Raw genomic sequence first — 20,599 nt, forward strand, 5'->3', positions numbered from 1 at the left:
GGAGAGATATTGAAGCATTTAAAGAAAAGTATATATATTTTTTAATTTTAAATTTTGTAAAGTTGGTTAAATAATTGTGGAATCCGCTTATAATTTAATCCAATTACATATATATATATATATTTTAGAGATTTCAACTCATCAACAAAAACAATAATATATGTAATAGGGTGATTTACATTTCCCACCCTAGGTTTGGTAGTTGAACATTTTTTAACCTATTGATTGCATAAATAATAATTTTCACCCAATACCTATGTTCTTAAACAAAAAATTAACTTAAGAAGTAATTTTTTTAAATTTTGAAAATGAAAAATAATTCTTTCTTGTTTTCTTTCTTTCCATGTCTGCCATTCAAGCTTTCATTTTTTTCTTTTTCTTTTTTCACTTTACTTATCAACTTTCTTCCCTTTTTTTTCTTTTTATTCTTCCCTTCTTTTTTCTTCGTTTTCTCTCATTTTCGTCTTCCTTTAACACCACCTCACATCATAACGAGCGTTAGACATATCATGGCAAAAGAACAAAGAAGTTGCAATGATGCAACCCAACATCACAACCATCAAATTATATCATGTTTTTCTTACTTTCTAAATCTTTTTCTTCAAACTATAATTAGAAGAACTCCAATTCAATTCTATAAAAAACACAACTTTTCAATGGAAATGTGCATAACTCATTCCAACTCACCATGTTTGCTTAGTCTTGGTTCCATTTAAGTCTTTTTTACAACTCATTGTACATTCAAGCACATTTCACAAAGACTTAATGGTCATGGTTTGATGAATGTTTCTGTTGATTGGTTTATGTGAAAATGTTCAAATAGGAAGCAACTATTCAAATTTTAGATTCGAGATTTAAACAAACATGGAAAGTTGAACAAGCCATATTTTACAGTTGCTTATGCTAGTGATTTGCTTGATTCAGTGGCCAAGATGATGAATTGGAAGAGGAAAAGTGGTGGGAGATTAGATTTGAGGGAGAGGAGAATAGAGGACAAAGAGTGGTAGTCAGCTGAAGAAGTATTATTTCCACCACTGACATGATTTTATATGTTTTTATTTCAGTGAAAGAAGATTAGAAGAGAACAAAGGTGATTGATTAAAGAGTTAACAATTTCAACTGTTAATAACAGAAGGGAAAGAGAGTAACCGACTAAAGAATTATAATTTCAACCGTTATCTAGATTTTATATTTGTTTTAGAGGTAATACGATAAACATATTAAATTCATTTAATTAAGGTAAATACGATAAATTTCAAAAAGTAAAACTATTAGGAGTATTACGGTCATTGCTTAGTCTTGATAAGACTCAATATTAGCTCAATTTAAATCAAATTCAAGTTAAAATTTCATCTTAATAACTCAATTTGAGTTTAACTAAAATAATATTTTAATAATATTATTTTTCTCATCAATAATATTATTCATCATATATGAAATATTATTTATCTTATTGATAATATTATTCATCTTATTATTTGGCCTCTCGACAACATCTCTAACAAACACAAATATATTTGAACTCAAATTAGTCATTATGGATTAGAGTCAAGATGAAGCCAACCCATGTTTGAACTCTACTAAAATCCAACCATACTTACATCACAGTCCAGTTCCCTTAAATTTTTGGTGAACATTGTAATTCATGTATTCAATTGGTAGAATAATGTTTGAAGGCTAACCCCATAGTTGGAAAATGTGAATCACTCTTTGTATAATATATAAATATTTTATTATTAAATACACTTTTTGTGAACATAATGTTAATTGTTGCGACTACGACCCAAGTCACCCAACTCCGGTTTGACTCAGGCACACCACAAAAACGACGCCGTTTCAGAGCCGAAAAATGAAAATCATCCATCAGCGTGAATCAAGTTAAACCCTTGAAGTCGTGAAGACCCCCTTCTCCCTTGGTTCCGCACGAAATCAGAATCCAATACCCATCCCCATAAAAAGCGTAAAGAAAAAATTCGAAGTCAAAATCTGAAGATGGAGACAAGGGACAGGCAGAGATTTGTAGCAACGTACATGATTTTAGCTCTTCTTTTGAATTTGATCGGCCGTATCTCGTCCCTCTCGGTGACGGTGAACGAAGAAGAATGTATATACGAGTACGTCATCTATGAAGGCGACACCGTTTCTGGAAATTTCGTCGTAGTTGACCACGACATCTTCTGGAGCGCCGATCATCCTGGCATCGATTTTACTGTAAGCATACTCATTGTCCCCAATTTTACTAGATCGATTTGTGTTCATGAAATATTTCGATTGGTTTTGATATCTTTTGACTTACGGTTGTCTATTATGTTGAATTTCGTTATTTATATGGTTTTGTTTTCAATTAAGGCTGATTGGGCTGGGCAACGTATAGACTTGGCGATTGACCATAATGATTGATGACTTTGAGTTGAATCATATATTGTTTAGCAACCATAAGTTGATTCTTAATTATTAGAGACTGCCTTTGTTGGAGTGGAGAAAAATCTCAAAGAGACTTCGGCAAGTCTAAGATTGATAATAACAAAACAATTTATCAATTTTTCCCTCCTTTATGGCAAAACTTGACTGTAAAATATGGTGATTTATTAGTTTCAGTTGAATTGTATGCCATTTGAACCCATTTATATAATTTTGTAATGTTGGTCATCTATTTTATTTCATCTTGGGCTTTCACTCAGGTGACATCTCCAGCAGGAAATGTAGTGCAAACTTTGGCAGGGACATCTGGGGACAAGTTTGAATTTAAAGCCCCTCGAAGTGGAATGTACAAATTTTGTTTTCGCAATCCCTATTCAACGCCAGAGACAGTTTCTTTCTACATTCATGTGGGCCACATTCCCAATGAGCATAACCTTGCCAAAGATGGTTTGTCCTATTCATGTGTAGATGTGTTTTTAGTTTATTATGATACTTCATATCTATGTATTAATTTAGACTGTAAATTACTACCACAAATACTGTTGCTATTCTTTTTGGTGCAACTGTGTTTGCTAGTTTGTTTGTCTAAACAACATGTCTGTTGCACATGCTCTCTGTACTATTCTCTATTTTGATCTATATCTGAAATTTACTTGGCTATGTGTTGCAGAACATTTAGACCCTATTAATGTAAAAATTGCTGAGCTGAGGGAGGCTTTGGAGTCTGTTACAGCGGAGCAGAAGTACTTAAAAGCACGTGATGCTCGACATCGTCATAGTAAGATATATCTTCTCTTGCTTTTCCTACCCCATATGAATTGGATTGTTTGTGAATATATGTAATATGTTATTTCTGGTAATTTCCTTAATGTATGTCTATTTATGAATTTATGTCTGATGGAGTCTCAGAGTAGCAGTTTACCAATCCCTAAACTGAATGTGTGTTTGCACTTGTTTCAAGTGTATATTGGAGGATCATGAAGTTAACTTAGATAGTCATGGGAGTGCCATTATTTTGAGCATCAGTGCATTAAACAACGGTAGAAAGTCCTCTTTCTTGCCATGTAAAAATGCTTGTGTTATTTTTTACTTCAAAGTAATTGTTAACTCGTGTGAACTATAGCTTTGTGTGAGAGTAAGTCAGCTATGCATATTGTAACTGACTTGGCTAGTAATGTCTCATTGTCCTACTAGAAGCCTAGCCTTAGATGTAGCTTACAGCCAAAGGGAATGGCAAGAATAACCCATAATTCACAATTGTCAACCAAAACTAAAAGTTCTCAAGGATCTGGCAACTTATTACTCGAATGATTTGATCTATGTGTAACTTGATAGGTTAGAGAATAAAGTAGGAGTTCTGTTAACCAACAGTTTGCCAGCTCTATCTCCATAGAAGCTTACCGCCTTGTACATGTATTCATTTCTCTTTGAACAATTATGCAGGTATAATTCTTCCTGATTTTGTTGCAGTTGTATATTCCTATTGGAGGGCTGAACTAATTTTTCATTTACATGATTGTTTCTAGGTTTCTTTTTATCTTGTTCCTGTTTGATTGAAGATACTAAATAGATATGTATACTCTGTTGCTATTTGCACCCTATCCTTGCACATTCTGAATATTGCGTCAGATGTACTCACCTTGTCTCAGCTCTGGTGCATTATAAAACATGAATTGTGTTCACACTTCTAATAAATGTCGCATTCCTCTGAATGCTTGTACATAATTACGGATGAAGATTCACACAATTGTTGAAGTTTGATTTTCAGGCTTTAATATAAAAACCGAGTTGGTGCTCCAATCACTGGATTGAGACTTTGGATCTCATGGTATCTAATGTTGTGTGTCTAGGCAGGCTTGGAAATATTTTTGTCCCTCCTAAGTTTTGCCCTCTATTCTTTCTGGATTTGCATTACAGATATTTGACATAATTAAAAAAACTGCTCTGCCTTCTATTATGGTTTTGATTTTTGTAGTTTGAATGATGTAGCTCTCACTGATTGATTAAATTGTATATTCATTATTATTATTATTCGCTGCAGCAAATGAAAGCACAAGGAAGCGTCTTTTAGGCTACACAATCGCAGAGTACGTTTTACTGGCTGTTGCAAGTGCACTTCAAGTTGCATATATTCGCCGTCTTTTTAGCAAGTCAGTTGCATACAACCGGGTTTGAGACATGTTATCATTGCAGTCTGTTTTTTTAACAAGAGGATGGATGTTATACATGGGTTTCGGAAAACTTACGCATTAAGATTTGTTGGTTTTCCCATAATTTAATAGAATTAGTTTATGAACTTGAAGGCTCACTTTTTTTATTTTCATATGCTTTATTTATTTTATCATATGTTGAGGCCTCCCTTTTCGATGTTGATTTTTCGATTCGAACATATTAGGGTTGGATTTAAATTGAATCAAGTTTTAATTTAAGTCAATTTGAGATTAAAAAAATCAAGTTTCTTCTAATATGAGTCAATTTGAAAAAAAATGAGTTCAAATTGGACTCAAGTTATAATATTAAACTGAATTTAAATTGAATTTGATTCAATATTATAATTTAATTAAAATTGATTAAAATAACTTTTGAATCTATTTAAATTAAAAATTTTTAAACTTGCATGTTTAATTAATCAAATACCTTTGAATTCTAATTTAAACTTAAATTTGATAATATAAACAATAAAATTATGTATATAATTTTATATATAAATAATAATATATTATTATATAATTAAATATTTTTAATTCTAAATTTTAACCTATTTAATTATGTTATAATATATAATTATTTATTTGTAAAATTATACATTGAAATTCTATCCATAATACTACTTTAATATAAAACTCAACCACCTCAGGCGGAACTGACATATGTTACCCACCATAAAATGGACACATATCACATAACCTTTATCACCTACCGTAAATGAATATTTGACCATTAAAATCGAGATGTGAACTTCACAGTTTCTAGACACCACGTGGCTCTATAACACAGCATGGTGGGCCCCGTTTTGCTCCACAAACGACAAACCTTCTGGAAAAGTCTATTAATTAAATTAAATCACGAGATCATGTGTACTCAGCTACCTTAATCAGTTTTACTATTTATTTAAGCTATCTCCACGTGGCGCGCCACTTTCTTATTGCCACGCCATCAACGGATAGCGGATAGGCTCTAACTTATTCTTCCAATCAACTTAGATCAAATCTAACTTATATTTCATATCGTCGCCATCGTCAAAATCATTTTGCATATCTTTAACATCAGTGGCTTCGTATTTGTCTTCAGTGGCAATCGAATCGTGCTTTTTGTTTGTGTAGTTTGTTGATCTGAGAAAAAATGTTGGCAGTTTTCGAAAAATCAGTGGCCAAGAGCCCAGAGGCTCTGCGTAGCCCGCAAACAGAATCGGTTACAGCATTCAAAGATGGGTCATTGGCTAAACACTTTGCTTCTGTTCATTCTGGCTCTGTCACTGTCAATCTTGGCCCCGCTGGTGTCATGGCCTACTCTCTTGACAAGCAGAACCCACTTTTACCCAGGTACCATTTACTAACCAATACCCATATTAGTGGTTTCGTATTTTTGTCTTGATCTGATCTTCATCACTAATGGATCACCTTCATTTTTATTTATCGGAAGCTTGATTCATGTTTGTGGATAAGGATAACACATGATTATGTTATTGTTCTTTCATTGTTCTGTTGCAAAGCAAAATTTAATAGATTTGCTGAATCCTTTTATAGATCTTGGTGAGATTTTTTTGGAGAAAATTTAATGAGAACTTTACAATTTCTGAGGTGACTTGAGTGAAAAAAAATATGGTTTTTCAAGTCGGTTCCGCGGTTCTCATTTGCCCTGTTATTTTGTTGTTATTATTATTTTTTTGGTTACTTTAAAAAAGTACTTGGTGTTTTGTCTTTAATTTCGTTTTCTCCTCATAATTAATATATTGTTTTATGCCATGTTATTGAGAAAGACAAAGTACAAATCCAGTTCATTGGTACTATTCTTTTATTGCTTACGTATTTTTGGCAGTTTGTTAGTTGTTTGAATGTCCCATGGAACACAAATGATCCATCAATTTGGTTTTGTTAAACTTATAAAATGAATTTGTTTTGCTTGTCACATTATTTGATAGAGAAAATGATTTGATTTTAACCTGATAATTTGAGTAGTATTGACTGTGCAATTCACCTCTGATTTGAGTCTTCCTTGTTTCGTTGCTTTTCTGTATCAAGTTTTTAATGGTTGTGTTTTCTTGTTCAATGGCTTCACAGATGCAATTCACCTTACTTAAAACCCAATTCTTCTTTGTTATCTTCATTATGCCATTCAATGTAGATTCACCAAGAATTTTAACTTATTAAATTGTAGGTATCTTTTTTCTGTTGGATCTGGATCTGTAATATTGATGTAGCTGATTTTTTGTTTCAGATTATTTGCAGTTGTGGACGACATATTCTGCTTGTTTCAAGGCCACATTGCTAATGTTGCTCTCCTTAAGCAACAGTATGGACTCAACAAAACGGCAAATGAAGCTATTATTATTATTGAGGCATATAGAACTCTGAGGGATCGGGGTCCTTATCCAGCTGATCAGGTTGTTAGAGACTTCCAAGGGAAATTTGCATTTATTCTCTATGACAGTGCTTCAAAAGTCACATTCTTAGCCGGGGTGAGTAAACTTTTAGCCCAAGATGTTATCCTTTGATGTTTTTGCCTAGTTTCTTCTTCTAACTTAATTTCTTCCTTTGATATGCTTATTTATAGCATCTTTAGGTCAAGCTGAATTTTATATATTTTGAGTCCTGCAGGATGCTGATGGGAATGTTCCCTTCTTCTGGGGCATTGATTCTGAAGGCCATCTTGTGATATCAGATGATGTAGAGGTTGTGAAAAAGGGCTGTGGGAATTCTTTTGCACCATTCCCTAAAGGTATGTTGGCAAATTAGGATTCATTGATGTTCTTGTTGCCATTATGCATAATGTATGTCTGCACATTGTTTTATTTCCCAGTTCTTATTAATTCTTACTCTAATTAACCCATTGTTTTCCTGTTGTTCAAGGTTGGATGTTACCATGGGCCTACATAGGAGTATAATTCTTCAATTTTAAAGCAATTAGACTTCACATGAACAAGGTTGCTCATTTTTTCTGCTTCCATTGCTTCTTTCGCAGGGTGCTTCTTTACATCTTCTGGAGGATTGAGCAGCTTTGAGCACCCCATGAATGAATTGAAGCCAGTGCCAAGGGTGGACAGTTCTGGCCAGGTTTGTGGTGCAACTTTCAAGGTGGATGCGGAGGCTAAGAAAGAGACGACCATGCCAAGAGTCGGTAGTGCTGCAAACTGGTCTGAAAACTACTGAGCTATGGATGAGCTTTTCATTGTTTTTATTTCATCTTTTTCCATGGTGCCCATTGCTATTTTCATGACTTTTATGCTTCAGTGGGCACTGGACTGTTATACTGTTATAAGCATTTACAAAAACTAAGACCGCATTCATGCAACAACATTTTTAAAATTAAGCCTAGGCTGTGTGTCGCAGACGGCAGAATAATATTTAACTTGCACAAAGACTTGCTGATATTTCCTAAAGTTTTTGTACGATGATGACATTTGTTACTGTTTGAGGGTTTCTTCCCCGAATTGTTGAGAAGAGCTGCTCCGCCTTACTTTAGTTTCACAGTTAATGAAGTGGCAGCGGGTCGTAGAACATCTATTGAAAGCATAATTGAATGGATGTTTTAGCCTTCTGCTGCTTGCAAATATTAAAGGACAACTATGTCCTCATAAATATTTACACAAGCATTACTAGATAACAGATAGATGAAACATCCTTAATTTTGCTCCTCCTGATGTTATAATGGACTAAAGCGGACCTTTTGGTTTGTCCCTGGCATCAGCGATGGCCCCTAGAGTTATCTGAAACTTGTATTTTCGCTGAGAACAACTTTAAGTGTTTGTTACCTTCCTCGCTTGGTTTAACATTATAAGATTTCCTTCATGCTGAGTTAGGAGAAGTTGCCCCATTGACAAGTCCTCCAACTATTCCTTCTTCATCCCTTGACATTTTATTCTCTACCCATCACTCTGAAGAGTTCCCACTTCTACAACTCCTACTTTGATAAAAAATTTCAGTGCCAACCTCAACCCAATTTTTAACATTTTCTTTGTTAGTCAGTTTTGAATTATACTTATCCCCTCTTTTTTATCTTCTCCTGAACCTTTATCTTTGACCAATGCAAATAGATGAGTAATCAATGGTGGCATCCAGTGAGGTAGAAACTGAACCAGGTTGATTCCTTCTGCGTTTGTTAGAAGGATTGGACTGTAAGACAGGCTAATTCAAGCGTAGGCCCAGGAATAAAGGTAACAATTGCCGGGGATTTTCGCTTAAATACCAACTGTTTTTATTACCCCTTTTGAAGATTTCCTCCTACCTAGCTTACCTGATATCCATACGCTATTATGAGAACCGTCGGAGCCCTGGGCCAGGTTCAGGACAAACATAAACTTATCATTTTCCTGTTGATAACACTTTAACAAATCCTAATAGCAATCTACTTTGACCCACCTCTAAATTTTACTATTATTTAGATTCTAGTTGTTTTTGTCTTTGATCCTATTTATATTTTATTATTTCAGGTTTTGGGTTCAAAATCTTAAACTCTGATGTGACTCGAATTAAATAATATTAAATTTTATTAATATTAATGTAACCCAAATTATATATACGTTGACTTAATATAACTTAAATTAGTATAAAAATAAATTTATATATATAATTTTATATATAAATAATGATATATCATTATTTGATTGAATAAATTTAAATTAGATATAAAATAATACTTAATTATATAATAATATATCATTATACATATATATTATTTATATACATAATTTTATTGTAAAATATATCAATAATTTGAAGGATAAATCCATTTTTACTAACAAAAAATAAAATAAAATCTTTAAATAAAATTCAATAATAATTGAAGAAATTACAATTATATACAACATATAATGATTTTGTCAGTTATTAGTATTTATTCTTCAACGATTCTTCAATTCATCCAAAATAAATTTTATTATGTAATTTTTTTTTAAATATTCATTTATTTCATTGTTAATTTGAACATAATCTATCATATTTAATGATCCAAATTAGCTTTTATTAAAAAAATTCATCATAAATATATATTTATATTTATTATTATATAATTAAATATTTTTTTATTTTCATTTTAAAATTATGTAATTATATAATTATATATATTTATTTATATAGTCAAAATAAATACTAATAATTTTATTGGACGGATTTACTTTAAAATTAAATTGTAACCCTGTCCGAAGCAAGAGTATTTACGACGTCTCATTAGTTGACGACCGGTAGCACAGGAGTGCCCCAGTTCAATCAGGATTAGGCTCTCTATATTAATCCATAAACGTGTCTTCACGTAACCGCTGGCGGTATGCAGTACGGTTCTTCTAGATTCTAGGGTTTCTCTCTCTCAATTTTTTTTCATACAGGAGCGGGGCCGCTCCTAAATTTTCCCGTGTTTGTTATCTTTTCACGCTGTTTTCACTTAATTTCCCTCCTTCCAAACAGATCTTCTGTTATATCCGTCGTTAGAACGTACTGGATATCTACCTACCTTTTCGAAAAAGGCCCCAAATTTGTATTATCTTATTCCTAGAATTTCATTAACTGACTAAATATAGCTAATGAATCCCGTTGAAACGGCCCAAATTGCTCCTGAAACTCCCCGAAAGCCTAAACTTTTGCTTGAAGCCAACCAAAACAGCGATAATAAAGGCAGTAACGACGACTTCGAGTCAGTTGTTGATGTATCGGGAAAAATCGTGGAGTTCCCGTTACTCGAAACTGACCGTGATGAGAAATCCGATAATTCATTGGAGGGGTTGTATTTGTACAAGAATGTGTTTAATTTGATTCCGAAATCGGTGGGCGGGTTTGGAAAGTTGAAAAATTTAAAGTTCTTTGGGAATGAGATTAATTTATTTCCGGACGAGGTTGGGAACTTGGCGGGGTTAGAATGCTTACAGGTGAAGATGTCGTCTCCGGGATTTAACGGGTTAGCTTTGAATAAGCTACACGGCTTGAAGGAGCTTGAATTAAGTAAGGTTCCGCCGCGGCCATCTGTTTTGACTTTGTTGAGTGAAATCGCTGGGCTCAAGTACTTGACCAAGCTCTCTGTTTGCCACTTCTCTATAAGGTTAGTTTTGAAGTTTTTAGTTTGGTTTTATATTTGGGTCTACTTTTGAGATTACTTTGTAGAATATATTGATTGAAATTTCTATTGGCTGTGACATAGATAAACACTCATTGAGAGCTTACACTTGGTTCTATATTTCCTGGAGATAAGCTGTTTGTGGTTGACCTCGTAGTTTGACAAAAATTGCTTGCCTAGCCCAGTGTAGGAACTGGAGTACGCTCTGTTTTTGTGCGTTAACTGATTAAGATTTCACAGTAGGTTTGTTTTTAATTTATGAGTAATAAATTGAAAGCTGATATCATTAAGGACTTCTATGAGGATTTGGGAGATTTGGTATTCAAAAATACTTAAGCCGAGAAAATCTGCTTCAAAGCAATAGCATTGGCATATTTTGTGTAAAAAGGGAAGCTGAAGATTTTAATTATTTTTTCCTCCAGTGTCTTGTAGCTTTTTTTATGGTTTAAAATAGTTGACTGGCGTGTTATTAAAGATCATGGTTATATTGGGTGAGAAAAAGTTGTTTTACTTTGGGAATGCTGCTTTTAGGTAATTTGGATGGAGGAATATGGATATCTGCATATATGCATGAAACTCGGAGCAGCAATAGGAAAGAATTCCTGCTATTGCACCTTTATGTGCTGCTGTTCTGTGTTAGCTTTTTTGTAGTTTTTTAATTCCTTTTTGTGGATTTTTTTGTAGTGAATTCTCAAATCTAGTTTATTTTGTTCAGTGGACGTCTGGTTCATCCATATGCGTATCAATATTATTTGATTGCACCTTTATAGAGTATTATCCCCAAAAAAAAAAAAAAATCTGTGCAATTTAATATCACTTTTGTTGCATCACCTTTTACCGGTAATGCACCAAAGTAGCATTTTAAATCTTACAAAAATACAGGTATTAACAAAGAAATTAAATGGCAGAAAATTCTGTTGTTCTAGTTTAGTTGATTCAATTTATATAATATGCCTCTTTCATTTAATTATACAAAATTTGGTAATGTTGATTATTGGTCTTTGATACTAGTAATATCGAGCTAAACATGATGATATATAAGATGTGAAGAGATTTATGATATTAGCATATTTTATTTCATTGCAGATACCTTCCTCCGGAAATTGGCTGTTTAAACAGTTTGGAGCACTTCAATCTTTCATTCAACAAGATGAAATATTTGCCAACTGAAATGAGTTACTTGAAGGCCTTGATATCTTTGAAGGTTGCTTATAATAAATTACTGGAATTACCTCCTGCTTTATCCTCATTGCAAAGGTTGGAGAACTTGGACCTTTCAAATAATAGGCTCTCGTCATTGGGGTCTCTGGATCTTGGCTCAATGCATAACCTTAAGAATTTGAATCTCCAGGTACTAATGGATTCTTCAGATTTATACCAGTCCTTTACGGAATTTGTGGAGGGGCTTTTTCCACTTTATTCTCTCTTGTATTTGAGGTTGACTGGATAAGGAAGGTTCTTAAATTGTGCATTTTGTAGTTGTCATTTTTTTTTTTTTTTTTGGGTTTCCTGACTATGTTCTAAACTTATTCTCTACTCAATAAGGCCTCTTACTTTATCCCTTTTTTTCTAAGGGACCATTTTACCATTCATTAGTTAGGGCTAAATGCACAGTGACATAGGAGGCGACCATATCTTTTCTACAACATTGGGAGCCCTGATCTATTCTTATCTTTTTCTCCCTGTTTTTTTTTTTTTAAATTGTAGTCAGTAGGTAGAGTCATAATAATTTAAAGAAGTGGCTCAAGAAATATTCGGTTTATTTCTTAGAGATCAAATTTCAAAGTTCTGTGGGCCACTTGGGATTTTATTCCTCTAGTCTCACAACTAGTAAGGCTACAGGGTCTGGATATTCCCTAGTTTTAATTTTGGTGCATACACCAATGCAATTTGGATCACTAAACAGTACCAGTTCAGTCTTAAATGCTGCACCCACCCGCCTACTGAACTTATGGTTATTCTATATTTGAAAATTGTCTCGAGCCCTTGAAGTATACCCTAAGCCCGAAGCATTTGTAATTTCTCCTTAGTTTTAATATTAAGGGGTAAAGTAGCAAATAATTTGAACTCTTTTAAACAATATTAATGGAAATTTGAAGTTACTTGAAAAATTAAAAAGACTAAACACCAAACCCCAACAGGGGGTTGATAGCAATTCAGGAACATTAAAAATTCCGGCATGCTTATAGCATGTTGTTTTGCTTGATACATTGAATTTGAAATGGTTGCTCATATCTTTGAAGTGTTTGAGTTAAGTGCATATAGATGTTCGGTGGTTAGCTAACATACCACACCACATCAGCTCTTTTTTCTATTACTGACACTGATATTATTACTTAATTTGATGTTGTTATGTGGCACAAATAATATGGAGAACTGATGATGGGAATGTTGATTTTTTTACTGCTTTCATTCATTTTGTACTTCTGTTGGTATTCTTGTTTCATGTTTCTGTTTTGCAAATTTCTCATGAAAATACATGGTCTTTTAGATTATTTCTGATTTTCTAGATAATCTTTTCATATTTTTGTCTGACTTTCTATATCTAATGCTTATTATTGTTTTTTACTTCTGTTCAAGTTCAACAAGCTTCTAAGTTGTTGTCAAATACCTGCATGGATATGCTGTAATTTGGAAGGAAATGGAAAAGACTCATCAAATGATGATTTCATCAATTCCTCGGTAGAGATGGATGTTTATGAAACTGTTATTCAGGAGATTGATGGTAATGTTTCTGACAATGGTGAGACCTCTGGAGTTCTTCAGCTTTTTCCCAATCTTTTATCATTATTACATGCCTTCTTAACTTTGATTTGTATGTGAATTTGACTTTATATTTGGATAACTGGACACAGGCTCTCATCATTCTTCATCAGGCATATTAGCTGTATCAAACAATAGATGTTTTGCACCTCAGAGGTCTAGTAAGCGGTGGAAGCGACAACATTACTTGCAACGAAGAGCTCGACTAGAACGTTTAAACAACAGCAGGAAGTGGAAAGGTGAAGGACATGGTCAAGCATTTCATGTGAATGCAGGAGAAAATTGTAAACCAGTCATTTTAGGCGTTTTTACCCCTGGAACAACAGAAGGATCATCGGAAATCATAGGCCTGGATGATGATGACGGCAATAAGCAATTGCTTTCAGCGGAAGCTGAAAGTGATTTCCTTCCTAATGTTGCAAATGATAAAATTAGTTCCAGTAAAGGATCATGCATAGATAGTTCCCTATGTGCTGATCTAGAGCCCATAGGGGGAGAAGATGAATGCTCTACCTCTGATGTAACATCTATACAAAATGAAGCTGCGAAACAGGAAGTTTCATCTGCAGATATATCCAAAGCTGTTTCCATGGCAAAGAGGCATTCTGAAAGGGATCTCGATAACCCCAAGCCATGCAAGTCTCGAAAATCAGTTGAAGATAGCTCCAATATATCACAGAAATATAGCAGCCTCTCATTATGCAGCATTGAGGATCGTCTACCAGATGGCTTTTATGATGCGGGTCGTGACCGGCCCTTCATGTCGTTAAGGAGTTATGAACAAAATTTGCATCTTGATTCACGTGAAGTTATTCTTCTGGACAGGTAAGTTTTAAAACATATATCTTATGTTGGTAGGGTTATACTTGGTTTTTTTTATAGTTAATATGTGGATGTACCATAATTGTTCTATATTTTGATGTCTGTGATTATTTCTTCTTCAATTCAGGAACAGTGATGAAGAATTAGATGCTATTTTGCTCTCTGCTCAAACTTTGGTACAGAATTTGAAGCAATTGAATGGTTTAGCCAAAGATGGGATTAATGAACCTGTTGGTAACCTGCAGATTGCTTCATTACTTGCTCTTTTTGTATCAGATCATTTTGGAGGGAGTGATAGAAGTGATTCTGTTGCAAGGACTCGCAAAAATGCATCTGGTTCAAATTATCGGCAGCCTTTTGTTTGTACTTGTTCAACTGGACAGAGTGATAGTATTAACCCATCCTCCAGACAGGCTTTGGATTCTGGAGAAAATATTGTTTTTACCGATCTCTGTGAAAAAGACTTGCATTCTATCAAGTCAAGGCGAAATTCCATCATCGTTCCTTTAGGTACTCTGCAGTTTGGTGTGTGCAGACACAGAGCATTGCTTCTGAAGGTAATTATTTCTGTTTGTTTTGGTTTCAATTTTTTTATGTTTCAAATCTGTATGTTATTGCTTCAGCTTTTAGTCCTCATGATCTGATGCAAATTTAATTGCTGTAGTATCTATGTGATCGCGTTGAGCCTCCTGTTCCTTGTGAACTTGTTAGGGGTTACTTGGATTTCCAACCACATGCTTGGAATACCATCCTTGTCAAAAGGGGGGATTTGTGGACTCAGATGGTGGTTGATGCATGTCATCCACATGATATAAGAGAAGAGACAGATCCAGAATATTTTTGTAGGTTAGTGCTCTGTTTATTATGAATTTTCATGTTACTTGAACCGTTCTATAGATCTTTTCGCATATTAAAAATGTCTTTGCAGTTCATCCTCTGTTGTATGACACTTTGCTTAGTCTCGGAACATTGTGTTTGACCGTCCTTTCTAAGTCTTCCATGTGCTGGTCTTTGTGCATGATTACCAAATTAAAATTATCCCATTATTTGGTGCATTTAAGTTTATTCCATCTGTGTTTTAGTATACGTATTCCTCAAAATGTTCAGAGCCCTGCATGATTGCTTTAAGTTTGGTTAGTTGTGTCTGTGGGCTCTTAACTAAGTTATTGCATACTGTGTTATGATTTATTTTGTTCTTGCTGACTTATGGTATGTTTGTCCAAACTCTTCATCCAAATTATTGGTTCTTGAGTGATTATCTACTTCTTGAGTTTTGTTATAGTGCTAATGGGGACAGTTTGCTGTAATAACCAAGCCTGCTCTAGTTTTGGAACCTCAAAAATGAGAACCATTGGTCCTTAATGCATAGCATACATATAAAAATTAATAAAGAAGAGAACCATAATATGCAAAGAGATTTTGGGTTATTGCTTATTTTGTGTGTTTATCTTATCTATAATTTTTATTTAAAATCATTCAACTACTTTCTAGTCCTTGCTTGACTTGTGAATTTGACTTCCTGGCTGGATTGTTGTATTTTTGTTATCGAGTTCTGATGGATAAGCATGTTGTTTCAGGTACATTCCTCTTAGTAGAACTACTGTTCCTCTTTCAACTGAAGGTGACCACTGTCCCACTCCTTGCTCATTTCCTTCCATAAGCACTTGTGATGAAATTGAAAAAGTAGCTTCAAGCTCTCTTCGTCAATGTAAATTCGGATTACTTGATGCTGCAGCAAAGGTTTGCTCCCTCAAAAATTCTAGTCACGTTTATATTATAATCTAGTAGAAACTTTGGTGTTCATACTTTTTTCTTTTTTCCTTATAGTTGTTAGTTGTATAGATTGCATTTTTTTATTCTATAGATTGTGTTTTGATTAAAAAATTCATGGGCTTATATTCTTAACTGTTTAATCTGTTTCTTTTCTGCTTATAAGTTATCCCCAAATGTTATAGTACTGGAAATCATGCACACAGGAAAAACACGAAAACTTGAAAAATCTCTTTCTCCCTCACTTTGTCTTGACTTGAGACTCATTGATTCAGAATAACCCCTCATGACATCAGCTGGCTCCTTTAGTTGATTTGATATGTTATTATGAAACACAATTAATATCTTCTAAACATTTGTTCTGCCTTGTGTAATGTTTCAGGTGCGTAACTTAGAGGTATGTGGGAGTTCAATTGAAGATATCAGGAATTTCGAGTATGGTTGTCTAGGAGAGGTTCGAATATTGGGTGCCTTGAAACATTCCTGCATAGTAGAAATGTATGGACATCAGATTTATTCCAGGTGGCTCCCTTCAGTGGATGGAAATCCTGAGCGACGTGTAATGCAATCTGCTATTTTTATGGAGTATGTAAAAGGGGGATCACTGAAGGTAATAGAAAATTTTAATTTGCTTTATGTCACTTTAGATTTTGCTTTAGCAACTTTTAATTGATACCTTAGTGGTGGTTAACAGAATTATTTAGAGAAGCAATTAAAAGCTGGCGAGAAGCATGCGCCATTGGAGCTGGCATTATTTATTGCTCACGATGTTGCATCAGCTTTGGTGGAGCTGCATTCAAAGCACATTATGCATCGTGACATAAAAAGTGAAAATGTATTGATTGACTTGGATAGGAAGAAAGCTGATGGAACTCCTGTAGTGAAGCTCTGTGACTTTGACAGAGCTGTGCCTCTCCGCTCTTGTTTGCATACATGTTGTATAGCTCACAAAGGGATACCGCCGCCTGATATTTGTGTTGGAACACCACGCTGGATGGCACCAGAGGTTCTGCAGGCAATGCATAAACATAATAGATATGGACTGGTAAATTTCATCCTGTTAGTATAATTTTGAGATTTTAATTTGATTTATGGACTGTCACCTTGGTTCTTAGAGACTAATGCACATGCACAGGCAACCACTTTATTACCTATATTGAGTAAACAAAAAAGTGTAGAAGATTTATAAAAGAAGCATATCTGTCGAACTGTAGACTGGAATTTACTGTTTTATATAGATTGGTAATATATTAACAAAAATAGAGAGATGATGGTAGAAGAAGAAATATAAGATGTTTGATAGATGAGAGGAGAGAGTATTAATTGTGATTTATCCCCAATAGAGCTATTCGTTAATTGAAGAATGTACATAATAACATCTTAGCTGTAGATTGCTTTCTAATTTCAGGGTTAGAAATTTCTGTTGATTTGCATGATTTTATGTACAACTTTTATGTGTACTGGCATCTGCTTCTTTGTCTATTTAATAGTTATGTCAGGCACAAGCTGTCAGTAGTTATTTTATAAAATCATGGTTTGAATGAAAATTGTGTAGATATTCATAACATCTGTCATTATTTTTTGGTGGCTATTTATTTGTCACACCCGGTTATGTTTTTGTGCACAAAGTTGCAATTGGTCATGTTTGATACGTTTGTTGTACATAAATCTGCATACAATCGACACAAACTCTGTAGTTAATACGAATCCAAATATACCCAAGGATTTGAATGTATTTCTGCATTCAACTTTCGTAGTCATCATTACTATCTTTAATGCTTTTATCTGGATTCTAAAGTCTTTTCAATCTTGTTGCAGGAAGTGGATATATGGTCATATGGATGTCTTCTTTTTGAGTTGCTGACTCTAAGGGTTCCTTATTTTGCATCATCTGAATTAGAGATACATGATCTTCTTCAGGTTTCTCTCTCAAAATTTAAAATTTTGTAAAAGTTTTTTTAATATACTTTAAACTCGGTCTCCATATAAAGGATTTGATGAAAGGAGTGTTGTTTGTTAGATAGGCAGAGTTATTTATCAAATCATATAATCCCCAAGTATTTCTGAAGCATTCTTCTTTTGGAGGTTTGTAATCATAACATACAAATAGTATAGGTGTTGGGAATGCCTAGTGAAGAATGAAAAAATGAAAATTGGAATAAACCCAGTAGGGCAAGTGATTCTTGCACCTCTGGTCCTGAACTTAAGTGATGTAAGCTTGAGCAACTTATTTTTTGGGTTGATATGACCTGCCACCTATTTTTTAACCTTAGCGGTGTAATTATCGGATGGAAAGCAAAACTCACTTGCTTTTTCTGCAGATCCTTCTGACTGAAGTTATTAATGAGTGGTTACCTTTATATAATAAACTTGTTATTATTATACTCATAAAAGCTCTGATTTGTGCAGATGGGCAAGCGACCAAAGCTAACTGAGGAGTTGGAGTCTCTTGGATCATCTAATGAACACACAAGGGCTGAGTTGGGCGCAGGGCTTGAGAAACCAGAATCCGAATCAGAGACGTTGAGATTTCTTGTTCATTTGTTCCACCACTGTACTGAGGAAAATCCAACAGACCGACCTACGGCCAGAGACATTTATGAAACATTGCTTGCACGTACAAGCAAATTAACAAGTTCAAGGAGTTAGAAACTAGTGTAGATTTTCGATAGGTACATTTATTCCCCCCAATCCCAAATTTTGGTAGCCCCTAGGATGTCTTGCTATAACTTAATAACATTAAATTCTTTCCGGGATCAAATATTTGGGTTTGCTGAGTTGCAGTTGCAATGGTTACGGTTAGCTAGATTGTGTAACATCTTCTGTTTGAGTAAAGGTGAGTTAGATTAAATGTGACTCTATGTATCTGTAAATTATATAGTTGACATCTTTTTCTTGAAATGCTCAGGCATCACTGTATTTGGTCCTTATAGACTGACCTGATTTAGTTATTGAACAACTCCAGTTTTCCTTGAGCTTTCTGGGTTACCTTTTGATCATCCTGAACTATTCATTCAAATGAAGGAGCACATTTTTATGCATCTAACCATGGTTGGGCTCTGTCACGTCATCCACTTCATGCTCTTTCGGTGCTAATCATGGTTTCCTATCTCTGCCATCCCAATTAACTATTGATTACAGTGGTTTGTTGGGTTTCTTAAGGGAATATAATTTATTTTATGACGTTCGGTGGTCTATTATTAAACTAATCTGAAAACTATACCTGGAGAGTTTAAGGATAATGTTATATATTATTTATTAAACAATAAATAAGTCTCTCTTACTTATCTGAATAACTGATAACTATCAAAACCATCTCTTCTTTTCTTATGAAAACTGGAGTTTGGTGAGATTTTAGATTTAGTAATTGAATTTATAATAATATTAAGAGTTTGATTTTATTATATTTATTATTAGTGGATTTTGAGCCTACACTCTTACAGGAAAATTTCATATTCTTTGTTATTCAAAATATTTCTCCTAGGTTTATAAAAGTTTGTGATGTAAAACTTTAAATTATTGAACTTTAATAAAAATTTTGCCACTTCCTCTCTCGCTGACTCTGTCTGTCTGTGGGTCTGTCAGTGGGACTACGAGATTGGATTGCATTTCTGTGAGATAGCCTTCACCAACCAAATGTAGCCATTGAAAAATTTTATGTATAAATAATAATATGTTATTATATAATTATTTATTATTTTATTTTTAATTTTTAATTATTTAATTATATAATAATATATTATTATTTATATATAAAATTATGAAAAAAAAAAATTATAAATATAATACTATTTGCAGTCGCTTTAATCCTCCTGCTCACTGGACCTGCAGTTTTCACTACCTGTTTTGTAACGATATAATGCAATGTACTGCGTGATATATGTGCCAGTCTCTTCGAGAAAGACAAAGAAAGAGAGTACTTTAATGGCTACTGTATAGCAACAGTTAAGGGACCAGGACCGCCCTACTGGCTGACCTTTAAATCATAACTATAGTTTTTAATAATAATCTGAGGCCATTAGGGTTCACATATCAAGACACTTCACTCGCTGACAACCTTCTCAGAAGAGATTATCAGACTAACTCCAACACTCCACTCCAGTCCTCCCCCTGTCAAAATTCTTTATGCGGCTGTTGACACTTGTGTCCCACTTCCTCTTGTGTTATTATTTTGTTCTTATCAAAATTCTTTCTACTGTATAATATTTCTTCCTCAAACATATTTTATCATTGTGTTTTGACTAAGATCTGTTGTTTTACTTATAATCTGGTGAATGACTCTGACATAAATTACCAGTGTGTGATGATGACAAAGAGAAAATATGTTCAACTTTATGCCAACAAAAGATTCAGAGACTTACTGTTCTTCAACAGTGTCCTCGCCCACATCAACTGCAACAGTTGAAACCTTTTATTGCATTACAAGTTTGTTGCGTACCATAATCTAGCAATGCAGGGTTTTGCACCCACTTCATAACAATGGAATTCAGCAGTTTCCGGATGTAAGAGCTATATGTTATGAGCCATGGAACCGTTGCAAGTTTTTCTACTAAAAAGAAAT

The 20,599-nt window shown here is 34.0% G+C and overlaps 3 protein-coding genes across 3 annotated transcripts; all 3 read left to right on the forward strand.

The window, feature by feature from the left end:
• Nucleotides 1-1,788: 1,788 nt before the first annotated feature.
• LOC123220060 (transmembrane emp24 domain-containing protein p24beta3-like) lies at nucleotides 1,789-4,717 on the forward strand. The gene is made up of 4 exons (XM_044642057.1): nucleotides 1,789-2,211; nucleotides 2,682-2,868; nucleotides 3,092-3,199; nucleotides 4,463-4,717. The coding sequence occupies exons 1-4, from the start codon at nucleotides 1,993-1,995 to the stop codon at nucleotides 4,594-4,596; spliced, it is 648 nt and encodes a 215-aa protein (XP_044497992.1). The 5' UTR covers nucleotides 1,789-1,992; the 3' UTR covers nucleotides 4,597-4,717.
• A 900-nt stretch (nucleotides 4,718-5,617) lies between these two features.
• Nucleotides 5,618-8,011, forward strand: LOC123221803 (stem-specific protein TSJT1-like). The gene is made up of 4 exons (XM_044644719.1): nucleotides 5,618-5,963; nucleotides 6,859-7,099; nucleotides 7,239-7,359; nucleotides 7,603-8,011. The coding sequence occupies exons 1-4, from the start codon at nucleotides 5,764-5,766 to the stop codon at nucleotides 7,788-7,790; spliced, it is 750 nt and encodes a 249-aa protein (XP_044500654.1). The 5' UTR covers nucleotides 5,618-5,763; the 3' UTR covers nucleotides 7,791-8,011.
• Nucleotides 8,012-9,880: 1,869 nt separating this feature from the next.
• Nucleotides 9,881-19,013, forward strand: LOC123221052. The gene is made up of 11 exons (XM_044643724.1): nucleotides 9,881-10,668; nucleotides 11,770-12,034; nucleotides 13,264-13,426; nucleotides 13,539-14,271; nucleotides 14,396-14,825; nucleotides 14,933-15,114; nucleotides 15,846-16,008; nucleotides 16,421-16,648; nucleotides 16,733-17,083; nucleotides 17,857-17,958; nucleotides 18,448-19,013. Exons 1-11 carry the CDS (start codon nucleotides 10,157-10,159, stop codon nucleotides 18,685-18,687), a joined length of 3,369 nt encoding a protein of 1,122 aa, XP_044499659.1. The 5' UTR covers nucleotides 9,881-10,156; the 3' UTR covers nucleotides 18,688-19,013.
• The last annotated feature ends 1,586 nt before the right edge of the window (nucleotides 19,014-20,599 follow it).

This window comes from Mangifera indica, chromosome 7, assembly GCF_011075055.1.
Source record: "Mangifera indica cultivar Alphonso chromosome 7, CATAS_Mindica_2.1, whole genome shotgun sequence".
Lineage (NCBI taxonomy): Eukaryota > Viridiplantae > Streptophyta > Magnoliopsida > Sapindales > Anacardiaceae > Mangifera > Mangifera indica.

Bases quoted from the DNA above. Each gene is read 5' to 3' on its own strand.
- LOC123221803 (XM_044644719.1), top strand. From the start codon at position 5,764: ATGTTGGCAGTTTTCGAAAAATCAGTGGCCAAGAGCCCAGAGGCTCTG. The intron at 5,964-6,858 runs GTACCATTTACT...TTTTTGTTTCAG, and splicing joins CAGAACCCACTTTTACCCAG to ATTATTTGCAGTTGTGGACG. The intron at 7,360-7,602 runs GTATGTTGGCAA...CTTCTTTCGCAG, and splicing joins TTTTGCACCATTCCCTAAAG to GGTGCTTCTTTACATCTTCT.
- LOC123221052 (XM_044643724.1), top strand. From the start codon at position 10,157: ATGAATCCCGTTGAAACGGCCCAAATTGCTCCTGAAACTCCCCGAAAG. The intron at 10,669-11,769 runs GTTAGTTTTGAA...ATTTCATTGCAG, and splicing joins GTTTGCCACTTCTCTATAAG to ATACCTTCCTCCGGAAATTG. The intron at 15,115-15,845 runs GTTAGTGCTCTG...ATGTTGTTTCAG, and splicing joins GATCCAGAATATTTTTGTAG to GTACATTCCTCTTAGTAGAA.
- LOC123220060 (XM_044642057.1), top strand. From the start codon at position 1,993: ATGGAGACAAGGGACAGGCAGAGATTTGTAGCAACGTACATGATTTTA. The intron at 2,212-2,681 runs GTAAGCATACTC...GCTTTCACTCAG, and splicing joins ATCCTGGCATCGATTTTACT to GTGACATCTCCAGCAGGAAA. The intron at 2,869-3,091 runs GTTTGTCCTATT...TATGTGTTGCAG, and splicing joins GCATAACCTTGCCAAAGATG to AACATTTAGACCCTATTAAT.